The sequence below is a fragment of the Lolium perenne genome, chromosome 3, assembly GCF_019359855.2.
Source record: "Lolium perenne isolate Kyuss_39 chromosome 3, Kyuss_2.0, whole genome shotgun sequence".
Taxonomy (NCBI): Eukaryota; Viridiplantae; Streptophyta; class Magnoliopsida; order Poales; family Poaceae; genus Lolium; species Lolium perenne.
In genome coordinates, this window is record NC_067246.2 from 45,098,226 (window position 1) to 45,113,025 (window position 14,800).

Below are 14,800 nucleotides of genomic sequence, written 5' to 3' on the forward strand. Positions count from 1 at the left end.
TTGAGGGAGGATGATAAACATTATGTATGTCACGTATAGAGGTTTTTGGTACCTAACAAATCTAGAGTAGTATCTTACCTAATTAGATATCTGTTGATACTTACCCTGTAAAGCACGTTACCTGATGTCAATATATACAAGGACGCAGCCCTGATGAGGTGTGCGATCCATACCCTACCATACTTGTTTTGTTGCTTTTTAGAGAAGGCAAAGGAAACGTGTATCCAACATCGCCAAGTGAAGATTATAGTGATAAATCACATCTACAACAATACCTGATAAACCTGACAAACAGTATAGTTTTCAGTTGCAAATAATATTTCATCTTACTAACTGACCATACCTGACAAACAGTATAATTTTCAGTTGCAAGATATAGATCTCAACTGGTACATTAAGCAACCAGTACATCTGAAGCTATTCTTCATAACCAAGAGCAGCCAGCCATTCATGACACTCATGAGTTTGGGGTCTGGTAACTTCTACCATTACAGACAACAAAGCTACATAACAAAACAATTTTCTTCTGCAGTCATTCCTAGTGATGTTAGTTGCAAGGACGGCGACCCAGAATTCTCTGAACTTCTAGCTGAGATCCCTAAGCCACGAGTCTGTCAACACGGATGTGTACCGTAAGTTCACTCGATGGGTTATCAGCGAGTTCCGGGGGAACCAGCAGGAAGAACTTGCCCAACTGAACTCCACCTGACAGAGAGCTGCTCGACACAAGTGGGTCCTTCTGGAACACGAGTCTCCCCTCAGCTTTTCCACTAACAACACTGTTAGCAGCCGAGATGTTGCATGAATAGTTTGGTCCAGATTCATGAGGCCTGACACAGACCATGGATAGAGCATTGCCGATTCCCGTCAGAGTGTTAGACAGGAGGAACATGGACTGGTCTTCCCCGACGAGGAGCGTGAAACGGTGGTCGCGAGCAACTGATACCTTCAGTGGCTTGTTGTAGCTGAAGTTGGTCGGCGACCATCCATGCGCGGTGATGAAGTGCTCCAGAAGGCAACATATTGCCCCTCTGAAAGTGCAGTCAGTATCTGGGCAGTGGCATGGAGCATGTGTACATTCGCTTTCATGCTTCACTTTCTCATGGTATCTGATGAACTCATTGCAGCCATAAGTTTGGTTTGAGAATGGAACTTTGATGGCGTTGATGAATTGCTCTAGTTCGGCACAGCGACGGTAGCTCATGGTTTTGCAACACAGATCACAAAAAATGTCTAACTTCAAAGCGTGCCCGACCACACGGAGCTTTTCCAGGCACTGAGAACACAAAACATGTCCAGCCTCGCACTGAAGAAATATAAGGAAATTAGCATAACCTTCAGCAGCAATACATAATGGATATTAAAGTGGAGAAACAAAAGATTTGGAGAAACGCACAACAGTGTGCAATGTCTCTCCTCGGTCATTTCATCAGTTCATAGCAACAGTATACAGGGTAGAAGAAGCAATATGATCAAATAATCCTTTGACGTGTAGGCCACTGGGGCAGGTCACTCGGACGAACCGGTTCGCTCCCTCGCGTCGCCCCCTCCAGGCGACCGAGGGGCGAAACCCTAGCCCGCCGCCGCCGCTCTCTCCCCCTCATCCTCCCTTCCTCGCCACCTCCGGAGGCGCCGCCGGTCAAAGACCACGATGCCGGTGAAGGGGGCGGCGGGGATCTGGGCCCTTGGCTCCTCGGGGCGGCGATCGGTGGAGGAACGCCGCTCGGGGCTTGCCGGTGCTGGTGCGGGCGCGCGGTAGGCGACCCCGGCTCCGATCTGCTCCTGCCAGAGTGGCGTCGGTCCAGGGCAGTGTCGACCGGCGCTCTCCCCAGTGGGGGTCGGGGATCTGAGGCGGCGGCCTCTGCAAGGTGAGGGCGGCGCGGCCCCGGACGGCGGGGGGCGTTGGCCGGTGCTGCTGACCGCCTCCTCGGTCGCGGGGGCGGCGTGGAGGCGGTGGAGGTTGCTCGCGTCGCGGTGGTCGCCCCGTCGACCTCCGAGTCTGTTCTGAAGACGGCGGCCTGCTCCGCGTGGTACCCATCCCAAGGGCAACTTGACGTTCTCGTCTGGGTGCTGTGTTGGGGTGGCAGGGTCCGGGACTCTGGCCGGGAGAGATCTTTGGCCGGCGGTGGCGGCCACGGCGTCGGCGACGTTTCGGACGCCGTCTTCCTCCTTGGAGGCGACGCTGAGGTACATCCCCTTCCCTCCTTCCTCTGCGCCCGGGTGAAAACCCAAAATCTCTGGATTGGGCGGCGACGGCGTTCGAGCGTCGTGTTCTCCTTGGAGGCGTTGCCTTGGGCCGGCGGTGGCTTGTCGGCGGGTCGGCGCCCTCGGCCTGGGCGAAAGGGGAAAGTTGTCCCCTTTCCGGCAGCTATGGGTGCCCCAGACGTTCACGGCGACATGGATGCCCTTTTCTTGCCGTGTCTTCTTCGGCGAGCGATGTCCTGAAGCTGAAGTCTTTTGGGTGGTCGGTGTGTTGGCCGGCGGTGAGGCCCGTGGTGTTTCGCGTGCGGTGCTCGTGTTTGGGGATGGTCCTTGGAACGTTGGCCCAGGTGTCTATGCGCGCTCTGGGGAGAGCTGCTCTGCCTTTCGATGGTTCGGCGCCCTACGAACCAGGGTGAGAAGGTTGGGGCCTTCTTCGAAGGCGGAGGCGGATGGCATGCTGGTGGCGACGCGCCAGGTCTTGATCATGGCATGAGTCCAGTGGTGAGCTTCACGGCGTTTCCGCTCCTCCGCTCTGTCCATTCCGTTGGATGATGGCATTGAAGACCAAGCTGTGCTCTTTTGTTTTTTCTCTGTTTGCTTGTTCCTTGATGCTTGTAAGCTGTTCGTTCAGCACCTTGTAATTCTGCTGTTTGTGGCTTTATTAATTTAAAGCTGGGCCTCTGGGCCTTACCTCTGAAAAGTATACAGGGTACAATGCGAGAAGAAACAAAAGGATACCAATCATCTAGTGCATTGTAAGAGATCAGCCGACCTAGAATCTACTCCCCGCTAGATTGAAAACAGGCTGCTAGTCAGTTGTGCTATGGAAAATTGTTCAGTTTGGAAACAAACTAGCATCTACGTACATAGTAAGATAGATAAGCTATAATTCCACTACCGCCCACTGGACAGAACTTAAGCTACTCCTCTGTTGTGTCTGTGAAAAACTGAAAACTATATTCAGTCTTTAGACACCATCAATTAAGATCCTACATGGTAAAAGACCAGCTAAACTAGCATTTTGCTTCTACCCGCTAGATTGGAAACTGAGTCCAAACTGCTAAATTCAGTTTTCACAACAACAGAGATTGGCCATTTGGTCATTCTAGCAGGAACAGCAGCAACGCAATACTCCAGTATATTGAGTATATTGATATTAAATATATTGATATTAAATAAAATATCTTGTATAAGTATATTAAGTATATTGATATTAAATAAAATATCTTCTTGTCTCTGGAAAATCTATTTATGAAACAAAGAAAATTGTTTAGGGTCCGTTTGGATGTTTGCATTGGGAGGCTTGGCATTATATTGGCTTGAATGTCAATATCCTAATATATTGATATTGAGATTGAATGCTAATATTTCTGTTTGGATGTTTAGATATTTGGAACCCAGATTTGATATTGAGGTTGAATGCCAAATGTTGTTTGGATGGTCAAAGCAAGAAATACCATTTGTACGAGACTTTTTTAACAACTTTTTTTTTCGAAACTTTTTCTGTTTAACATCTGATGAGTATATTTAATATGACATCTGAATATATTTGAGCACCATTTAAGCTATAGTTGTACACATGAGAGCTGCTTATTTCCCTCAGCCGTCGGTATACGAGATAGTAACTACAAGACTGAAATTGATTGACTTGTACAAGAACACGCAAGATTCAGTATACGAGATTGGATGCGTGTTTCCCTCAGCCATCAGTTCCTAGCACTAAGCAGACAAGCAATGCATCGATCTTGTGCCCCATGTTGACCTCATTGCCCTTGGAAGTCACCCGGCACAAGTATGGGCACATCTCTGACGCTGAAACTGCAGTGGATCTGGAGCTCGGCTGAGTCGACTCCCGCACCTGCAGAGAGAAGAAGATCGGAGGGGAGTGCTGGAGACTCGCCAAGGAGGACGACGTGGTGGGAGACGAACGATGCCATGCCCAGCCGGGAGGGAGGCCGTAGTGCCTGCGCCGCCGCTGCTAGGACTCCCGCGTGCGAGCCATGTCCAGCAGAGGAGAGGTGCGTTCCTTTCGAGCGAGCAGGGTGTGTGGTGTCCCTCGAAGCGTTACGCAGCCCGAATACCTTGTGATGTCGAGGGGTCAGGCTAGACATCGGCCCTCATGGTTTTTTTGCCGTTCGGACCCGTGACTCGATATCGAGACTAAATACATCACCCGAATATCCAAACCAGCCAGACGCTCTCAATCCTGTCATTCGGGACTCACACCACCCGAATGACAAAACTGGAAATATATATTGTAAATAGTTACCAAAATATGGTTAATGTAAGAGATAAAGAAAAGAAAAAGACCTAATATTCACTTGTATTCTAGTCAAACAACGAATTGGATAATCAACACGAATAATTCATGAGCATTCATGAATAATCACAGTCTAGATTTTTCATTAATCTTCCCAAAGATCTAACTTTGGCTTATTTTACTACATCGTTATTTCTGATATGTTTCTTCATGTTTTTGCTTATACCCCCTTATTTTAATGAGTTCGAAACTCGATTTTCAAATTCTTTAAAAAAATTGTTTTCATTTGTACCGATTTAAAATTTTCTCTTATTCATTTGTACTGATGGAACAGCCAAGTGTGCAAAAACCACTGTCACTTCTCTTTTTTAAAACAAATCTATCCAGTTTCGAATACCCAAAATCAGTATACTTGGCTGAAACACCTTTCCGTTTTCTGTACAGACCCGTAAGAGCATCTCCATCGGTGCGCCCCAAATAATCGACGGCAGGGGCGCCGGCACTGTCGTTTAGGGGGGGGGGGGGGGGGGAGGGTGTCAGCACCAGCACCCCCATACAGCAGCCCGATAGATCATTTGGATTAAAAACTTAAAAAATGCATAGAAATTTGAGTAGGTTTTCGAATATAAAGTTTAGGCGAACACACGGCCACCAAATTCGAATAGGTTTTCGAATATGAAGTTTGGGCCAACATACGGCCACCGAATCGCCGTCATAGTCTGGCTGCAAAAAACAACTTTGGTTTCCAGGCCAAAAGATTAGAAGAACAGGGTCATGGGCGACTAAACCTCGACGACGTCCTCATCCTCGGTGAACCCTGGCGGCAGCTCCATCGCTGCAACCGGATCCTCGATTGCCGGCGAGGCATGAACGTCGACGATGCTAGGTAGGCAGACGATGTTGGGGGAGGCATGAACGTCGACGGTGTCGGGGGAGTCATGGTTGTCGACGCAGCTCGCGCCGCCATCACCTCTTGGCCAATTCGCTCGTGGTACATCTTCTGTCACGCCCTCGCCAATGGGTCCATCTTCGCCATGTCCGCCATCAAGATCTTGGATTCTTGAGTTATCTTGGCCAGCGAAAGCAGCGTCACTTTGTTGGTGGCCTTCATGGTGGCGGCGTGAGCTTCCATCTTCACCGCCTCCACCTTCTCCTTCTCTAACTCAATCTTCATATCTTGCTTCTCTAGTATTGTCTTCCACACGACAGCGGCCCTATCCGCTCTCTAGAACCCGCCACCCAAGTTACGACCAGCGAGCTGTTGACTCCCTTCGGGCTGACCGCCGTCCAGGCTGAGGCACACTTCAGCGGCAGCCGCTGCTTTCGCGGCTTCGAGAGCGGCAATGCGGCGCCTTTTGCGGTCGGCCATCACCGTGGAGCAGCGAAGTCTCTCCTCGTCCCACGCCTCCTGCGACACGTGCGCTGGCTTCTCCTTCGGCAGCACGGTGCACGCGGCTTCGGCGGCGCCTTCATCGGTGCCTTCGTTGCCTTCACCAGAGCCTTTTTCTTCGGTGGCATGGCGGCGACAGTCTGGATGGGAGATGGAGAGGCGAGCGGGAGAAATGAGCGGCAGAGGGAAAGGGGTTTTAGGGAAAAAGATGTATATTTTTTGGGATGTGTGGCTGAAAGGCGGCTCCCGCGCACAAAAATTTTCTTGCCGCGAGTCGCCGGCGCGCCCGATTGGTGTCCTTCGCTAAGTGTCCGGTACGGGGTTGCCGGCGCGTCTATAGGCTCGAAATTACGCCAGCACTTCTTAAGACGCGTTGGTGTGAGTCCATTTTTGATGCTACTCCAAAATACTGTCGAGATCGCTATCGGAAGCGCCTGTGGAGATGCTCTAACTAGCCAGCTCGTGGCTCACACGTGTTGTGAGTTCGTAATGACTGATGGTGCATTTTTTCCCATGGATATTCGGTTCCTTGCCGGAGATGCCATGCCAAGGCCATGCGGTTGCAGCCACACCAAAACAAACAGCCACAGTTCATAACGTTGCAGTGTCAAGTTTTCATAAGAAAGAGGCAATAGCACCTGTGGTACAACAACTTGCACTGAAGGTGCAAAAACATACAACAAGTTGTAAAATGTGGTGGAGTGGTACACAAACTTGTCACTCCGGTGCAAAATTGGTCCAAATGAACCTGGTGTGCACAAGTGGCGTTATTTCTTTCGCAAAAACAACCCTATATATTCATATCTGCACAAGAGTTGACTTATATTCATGTCCTACATGTCAGTGGTGAAAGAAAGAAGAAGCAAAATTATGCAAAACCGTTTTTCAAACTCACGACAAATCATGCACATCCGAACGCACTAACCACTGAACCTTTCAACGCTTGTTAGTTCATAGACTGCTATTTTATTATACACGGTCGGAGTGAGAGGTAGATGCATTTATAAACCCCGTCGTGAGAGCGGCCTAGCTTTCATCATCAACTCTCCGTCTCCATGCACGCTCGCGATGGGCAAGCCCGTGGAGGCGAAGAAGAGGCAGCAACTTAGAGCATCACTAGTAGTACCTCTAAACCCTTAAATTCTCAAAAATAATTGTTATTATATAATTTTCGATCGAAAAACGACGTACATTAGAATCCCTTAACCCTCAAACCCTCAAAAAAAATTTAAGGGCCGGACCCCTATTCCTCCTCCCAACCTGTACATGTGAGGGTTGGAGAGGCCCAACCCCTTCAACCTCTATTCCCCCACACGCACGCGGGAGGGAAGTTTCAGCCCCGCCCGCCACCCGCCGCCCCGCGCCATGGAGCCGGCCACCTCCGCCGTCCCGCCCGCCTCCTCCATCGACGGCCCCGTCGCCTCCCTCGCCGACCTCGCCGCCTCCCTCGCAGCCCCGCCCGTCGCCCGCCCATCGCCCCCGCCCGTGCGGTCCGGTGCGGAGGTGGCCACGGTGGTCCCCGCCACACACGTCGGCGCGAACGGCGGCGTCTTTGGGCAGCACGTCGTGCAGCCGCAGCCCGCCATCGCCCCGGCCCTGCCCGTCGCCCCTGCCCCGCCCGTCGCCCCGCCGCCCACCACCAAGGCCCGTCGGAAGAAGGCGACGCTGACCATCGCCACAAGTCGGCTGTCAGCACGCCGCAGGTTACACCGACGGTCACCCTCGGCGCAACTCTGGCCATCGGCATAGCAAGGTGGCGCCCGAAGGCCACCGTCGGCACAGTGGCAGCCGTCAGCACACCGACTGATAGGCGGGCCCAGCCGTTAGGCCGTCACGACGCCGTTCAGGCTATGCCGACGGTGGCCCACGCCCACGGCACAAATGCGGCCGTCGGCACAACAACTGACTGCTGGGCCCCTCTCCTGTTGTGCCGACGGCTACCCACGACATAGAACCTGGCCATCGACACAACCTATGTACCTTTTTTACTTTTACACTTTGTTTTAGTACAAAGATAATTTTTACCCATATTATTGTTAATCCCAATAATTTTGATTTGTTTATTTCTTCCTCAGTACTATTTTGGCAAATCCATTTGCGAAAACCGATGTATAAGGGTGGTATAGATCCCCTCCGGCAGCTACGGTACCTCCGTGACACCGTCGGCACAGCCGGCCCGTTTCGCTCGTTTTTTTCCAGTTTGAACGGGACGGTTTCGCGCTATTTCTGGGAAAAAAACGATGGAACTGTGCCGACGATTTCACCGTCGACACAGCTTGACGGTTGACGGCCGGCGACGATACGACGAGCTGGGTTGTGCTGACAGTGGAACGGCCGACGGCCACCGTGCAGCCGTCGGTGTACGCGTGTACCGAGGGTGACGCGCTGTGCCGACGGTGCCTGGGCAGTCCCCGATGCGAAATGTGCCGACGCGACTACGCCGACGGTCACCGTCGGCACAACCTGTGCCGATGGTGCGTGGCCGTCAGCGCACGGCGTGTTTCCCGTAGTGCACGAAACCGCCAACCAACGTGGCAACGGGGTCCTTCCTCCTCATTATGTGTATTATCGTGTATAATACTACAAGGGTATGTATGAAGACATGAAGTGTATTATTGTGTATAACAATACAAGGGTATGCACGAAGACATGAACTAGTGCTAGCTCTGGCGGCTAGAACGCGACGTGGTCGAGTGTTCGAATTCTTATATTGCATTGATTGTAGTTGTTGTCTTTTGCGCCACTATCAGGTCGGACCTATACATGTAAGGGAACATAAAGAAATAAAACTATAAAGGGTGTTTTTTGCAAAAGAAACTGCTCCACGTGTTCCCGTCAGATTCATTTGGACTAGCTTTGCACCAGGGTCACAAGTTTCTGTACCACGCCACCACATTTTACAATTTATTGTATGATTTTGCACCTGCACTGCAAGTTATTGTACTACCGGTGCTATTGCCTCCATAAGAAATATTCAAAAGTTCAAAACAGAGATGGAAAAGCTTCACTGCTTCCGTCTGATCCTTCACATCATCACGTGAAGCTATACTCCTCTCCGCCCATGCCTTTCCGATTTGAGGCAAAAGGCTCGTAGGCAGAGCGCTCTGCAGAACCATTTGCTCCGTCTGGACGTACCCAATCCGGGAAGCACCTCTCGGCAGGCCCAGTCTCGTCTGGACAAAGAGCTGCTGACCAAAACTCTGTCTTCGGATGGGACCTTGGCAGCTTTGCTTGGAAGGTGGACAGTGGTGATTTTGTTTTTGAAAATGAAGACTTCATTTATTTTCCACCGGGGGCACGCCAAACTCTGCTGCACTCAATGACTCAACACTCTAGGTAGTACTAGACAAGCAGAGGTTCACAAAAAGTGGTTGATACACTATATGAGGGATGCACGAACCGGTACGTACAAAGACAACACGAGCGGCGGTGGAAAAAGCTACAAACCCATCTAGGGTTTCGTCCTCCTCGCCGCTGACACCGCTGGTCCGCTCCGCCTCCGGTGGCCTTGGGGCTTTGGAGGTGTGGCGGACCACGGTTCCTCGCCGGCGGGGAGTTTCTGTTCTTATTTTAGTTTGCTTTTCAGTCTCTTCTTTGGGATGGTGAGGCAGCGGCTACATCCTGAAGTCAGAATAAGGTCCTCCCCGTCCTATCCTCGCTCCGGCGGTGCATCTAGCGCTGACGGAGGGCGCGTGGAGTTGTGTGGCCGTCGAATCTCCTGGGGTCCGGTCGGTTTTCGTGTTTGTTGGTGTGGTTTCATGTCAGTCTCTTCCAATCTACGGTTATCATCATTAGCGATGGTGTGCGTTGGTCCTTTGGGACCTTAGCACGACGACTTCCCGTCTGTCTACTACAACAAGCTCTACTACGACAAGCTTTGCCTGACTCCGGCGATGGAGGGGCGAGGACAGCGGCGCGCCTTCGGCTCGTGCTAGTGTCTGTAGTCGTCGCTAGGTGGTCCGAGTACCAATTTGTAATTTTCTTTACTTTTTGGGCTATTTGTACTACTGTTGATGATTATTAATAGATCGGTGGATTTCTCGCAAAAAAATATGCCGCGAGAGGAAATAAACTGGTATCTCCGTTTTTATATCGAGTGTCGTGGTTTTAATTTGAATTAAACTAAAACCACAAAATTTATTGTGGATCAGAGGAAGTAGCAACAAATTGGCATTGGTTATGCGAAGGTAAAAGATACTTGATGGCAATGGTTATACTAAATAAAGTTTAAGAAGCAATTGTGGGGCTTAAAATTTTCAAGAGAAAATCCTAGTCGGCATTTTAAGGGCATAAAAAAAATTCTTCCCAAATATAGGGGCTTCTCAGGATTGAACCTTACCTTAAGGGTTGTGATCCAGGAGTAGTAATAAGGAGTGAAGGTGAAGATAAACCCACCGTAATAATGTGGCTCACGAATTAGCACATTTAAGGTTAGCCATGAAGAAAACATATATAGTAGTTCCACAGTTAGCTGCACTGAAATAGCTATTTGTTGACTATTAGGATTATACCGTGATCATGACTGAGATCTAGTACAGTATATCCAACAAAGTATCCTTGCCACCCTTTTGCAGAGTAAGGATAGGTATAACCACTAAAAGATGAAAAAAAAACATTGTGCAAATGTATCTCACATTTCAAATGTACTACCTTTGTCAAACTTGTCTAATTTGTGGTGGGGTAAAGTATGTCATAGTTAGTGCATCCCACCAATGGCAGCCCCCTTCCCTCCCCAAACAAGCTTTCGAGGTGCCTGACAAAAAAAATCTGGTCACACCGCCACCCAAAAGCCGACTCAAGAAATAAAGATTCTCAGGGCATGAGCAATGGTGGCATACACAACTAGCTGCTCCATGTAAAAAAGTTGTAAGAAGCAACATGGTGAATTTTATCTCTTCAATGGAAGCTACAACTTTAGTCAGAAAAAGAAAAGAAGGGACCCCACAAATATGACACTATGTATCTCTTTCTCTCTCCAAAAAGCATGCTTTTAGGACTGAAGATCCCACTTCTTGAAGAGGAGGCTGCCTCCTCATCCGAACCTATTTTGAACCACCCGAACCTAACTAAAGGTGTGAAGCAGCACCTCTAGGGCAGTGCATTGGGCATGCCCTCATCTCCCCTCCTTTTCCCTCCCCACCTACCTCCTCCCCTCTCCTTTCGCTCTGTGTTGGATTCGTGACCGCATCCGCTCGTGGAGCTCCTGGAGACCTTAGTTCCGGCTGCCCCCTCCAACTAGGATATGCTTCGGTCGCCACGAGCAAGGACACACTCCGGCCATTGTGAGCAAGGACAGGCTCAGGCGGTGGAGGAGCTCGAGGTGCAGGCCATGGTGTTGTAGACGGAGACGATGTCGATGGTGCGATGGAGCACAGCTGCTACCCGCGCCGGTGATTGGCAAACCAAGGCGGAGAAGGAGCGGCTGACCTGGAGGGAGTCGTAGGGGATGCGACCGATGGCGTTGGATATTATGGTGGCAATTTAGGGGCTACCGTCGTGGAGATTGTAAAAAAAAAATCTGGCATCTTTACCAGCCGTCCCCATGCACTCGACATGCTTTGGGGGCTCCTAGTAGGAATGTTCTTAGTACGCGAACCAAATAGGCCCATCTCTCCAATGTTTTCTCATAGTTAATAATATTGAGTTCTTTGTATGCATACTCGTAAGTTATTGTTGAGAACACATGCCTCTCTTAGGCGGCTCTAGAGATCCTCCAACACCCCGCCCCCACACACCTTGATCTCCCATTGTTTTCTTCTCCTTTATACCACCAAAAGAAAACATTGCATCAAGAATGATAGCGGCGAGGCTCTTCATTCCTTCCCCAGAGCTAGGGTCACCAGTTTTTCGTAAGGCTCTTTGAGAGCAGGTGGTTCACTTTGTCATGTGATGGTTGAAATTAGCTTCGCCACCTTGAATGCCTAAGAAAATACAATCTAGTGAGACATATCGGACTAATTAAAGCCCACGATCTTACTTTTGAAGTCTTGACACTTTTCATAGAAAGAATATATTAAATAATACTATCTCTATCTATAAATAGGCGTTATGAGATTTATCTAAATCTGAATGTATCTAATTTAAACAAACTCAGCCATCTATTTATAGACGGAGGGAGTATATTAATATTAAGAATATAGTCTCTACAACAATGAAATGACCAGATCCGAAAAGGAAAAACAAAAAAAATGAGAAAATGGAAAAGAAAGAATAATTTGTTCACTTACGATTTGTGTATATCGGCATATGTGTAATCAACGATGTAATGAAGTTGTAGATTATAAGATTCTATGATATATATAGTATTGTAAATAGTACTGACAAGAAGTCTGTCGCTAGTTAGCGTCGGATGGATGTAATTTTCGGTCTGGGAGGGGAGATTCCCAACGGCGAATCCACGGCCGATCCCTAGGGTGGGCGGTTCGGTAAAAAATATACCAGTTTTTGGCAAATTTTCGGCACAATTTCAGAATACAACACAAAATGTATAAAATTATGAGATTGTTCGCCGAGATTTGGCATTATTTCAACAAAGTAAATAGTTCAACAAACACAACATGAACAACACAACAAACACAACAAATCATGGTGCATCAACTCTTGCTACACCCTTGCGAGCCCAGTGTTGGTCGACCAGATCGTTCTACATCATTTGATGCACACGTGAGTCTCGAATCTCCTGGCGCATAGCTAGGAAGAAAACCCATGATGTCGACACATGATCATCAAGCTATGCAAGAGGACCCTATCGGTGATATGGCTACAGCAACTCGACCTCAGGACTGGATGTTTTCGCTCATTCTCTATGATCATGTTGTGCAATATCACACAACACTTTATCACCTCCCACATATGATTGTGTGACCAAGTCATAGCTGGGAACCAAACAACTGAAAATCTCTGTTGGAGGATAACAAATACTCGCTTGACGTCCTTCCTGGCAGCTTCTTGCTCCTTGGCAAACCGCACTTCTTTTGGCAACTTCGGGCTTAAAATCATCTTCACAAATGTTGACCATGTAGGATAGATGCCATCTGCAAGGTAGTATCCTTTATTATAGTGGCGCACACTAACCTCATAGTTCACTGAGGGAGCATGGCCCTCAACAAGCTTCGCAAAGACAGGCGAGCACTGCAAGATGTTGATGTTGTTGTTTGAGTCTGCCATTCCAAAAAAAGGGTGCCATATCTAGGTATTATATGTAGCCACTGCCTCAAGTACCACACTACATCCTCCTTTGTGGCTTTTGTACATGTCCTGCCGAGCCATTGGACAATTCTTCCACTTCCAATGCATGCAGTCGATACTTCCAAGGATCACAGGAAATCCACTTGCTGCCTTGATTGCAAGTATCCGCTCAGTATCTTGAGTAGTGGGCGATATCAAGTATAGTTCCCCGAACACTGCTATGATTGTCCTGCAAAATTTATATAAGCAATCAATGACGGTGCTCTCGGCCATGCACAGATAGTCATCGGCATTGCCACCTGGAGCTCCACATGCAAGCAGTCTCATAGCAACTGTGCACTTCTGTAGCGAGGAAAACCCAATCATGTCGGTGCAGTCCGGTTTGCATCGGAAGTAGAGGTCCAAGTTCCGGATGGCATACATAATCTTCAGAAAGAGATCCCGTCTCATCCCGAACCGGCGCCTGAATACTGCCTCAAGGTGCAACGGTTCATCTGTAAAGTAATCGGCATACAGCATGATGTACCCTTCCAGGTGCTGCCTCGCCTTGGCCTTCTAGCGACCCGACGCAGAGCCACCACGCTGCGGCTTTGAGTTCCGCTCTGCGTATAGGCTGGCCAGAGACGCCAGGATCATCATGTGCTCTTCATCTTCGGCGGCAGAGGCTTTCTCCTCCTCCAACAGCAAACAAACATTTGCTCGCCCTCGTGGCCGGAGTCCATGGCCGAGCAATCAAAACGCCAAACACCTCACGGGCGTGGTGCTATAGAGGTCGTCACAGGGATCGGCAACGGAACGCCGGTGAGGTGATGAACGGCGGCGAGCTCGGCAGTAGCTAGGGAGTGGGTGCGGCCTTTCTACCGGCGTATACACGACGGTAGAGGGTGGTGGTGGTGCCGACGTCGAGGTTGCAGCAACGAGGTGGTTTGTGCAACGCGAGTGGAGTGGTGGAATCTTTGTGGGTGTGGTGACGACAGTCCTGGCCCACGCCTTTTATCTTCATCCGGCGCTCTCCGGGGTGTTGGGTTGGGCCTGCGATCGCTGGATGAAAAATAGAACCAATCCTGCAAAAAATTGGGCTCCTGGGGCGCGAATTTTCATCCATCCAGCGATAGCTTTTGGCCTAGGGATGGGGTGCTGGGAGCCGAGCGGAGATGATCTTAGTTATCTGAGAAATAATGACAACCATTTGAATCAATATGATGAGATAATATATTGTTTTTTATTTTATTTTGGGCACGCTATTGCTTACTCCACGTGGCTTCAGTTTTCAGTTTTGCTCTACGGTGCCTTTGCCCTGTCCACTTCGATTTCTTTCACACACCCTCCAGTCTGCCCAAGTGAATAGGAGGAGTTGGCCAATGGAGTTCGAGCAGCACCGCAGCAAGAAGGTGAGAGGGGCAGAGTTGAAGCCGGAGGAAGGGGGCGTGATGCAGGACGGAGGCAGCGCCGCGATGGCGCTGGAAGACATGGCGGAGCTCCAGACCGATGACGAAGACTACACGGTCTTCTACCGGCTGGTATAGCTACCTCGCTGGTTTATGTTTATGTTTTATGAGTTTTTTTCAAATATGTAAAAAATTGCCTATGCATGAAGTACCTTCGTCTAATTTCTCTTAAATTTAACTGTTTGCGTTAAATTGTGACAATAAATAAATAAATAAATGATGCCGGTCATCCAACATTCTCCTCTAACATTTTTCACTCCTCTTCTGGAGCAATCAGAGGAATGTTCTGCAATCTTGTAAACAAACAAAGTA

At 49.2% G+C, this 14,800-nt stretch overlaps 2 protein-coding genes across 2 annotated transcripts; both read right to left on the reverse strand.

Annotated features, from left to right (window-relative positions):
* Positions 1-598: 598 nt before the first annotated feature.
* LOC127339308 (E3 ubiquitin-protein ligase SINA-like 10) lies at positions 599-1,204 on the reverse strand. Its single transcript, XM_051365176.2, has one exon. The coding sequence runs from the start codon at positions 1,202-1,204 to the stop codon at positions 599-601; it is 606 nt and encodes a 201-aa protein (XP_051221136.2).
* A 9,946-nt stretch (positions 1,205-11,150) lies between these two features.
* Positions 11,151-13,559, reverse strand: LOC127339306 (uncharacterized). The gene is made up of 3 exons (XM_051365174.1): positions 13,160-13,559; positions 12,774-13,012; positions 11,151-11,279 (listed from the first exon to the last, which is right to left on the reverse strand). The coding sequence occupies exons 1-3, from the start codon at positions 13,557-13,559 to the stop codon at positions 11,151-11,153; spliced, it is 768 nt and encodes a 255-aa protein (XP_051221134.1).
* Positions 13,560-14,800: the final 1,241 nt, after the last annotated feature.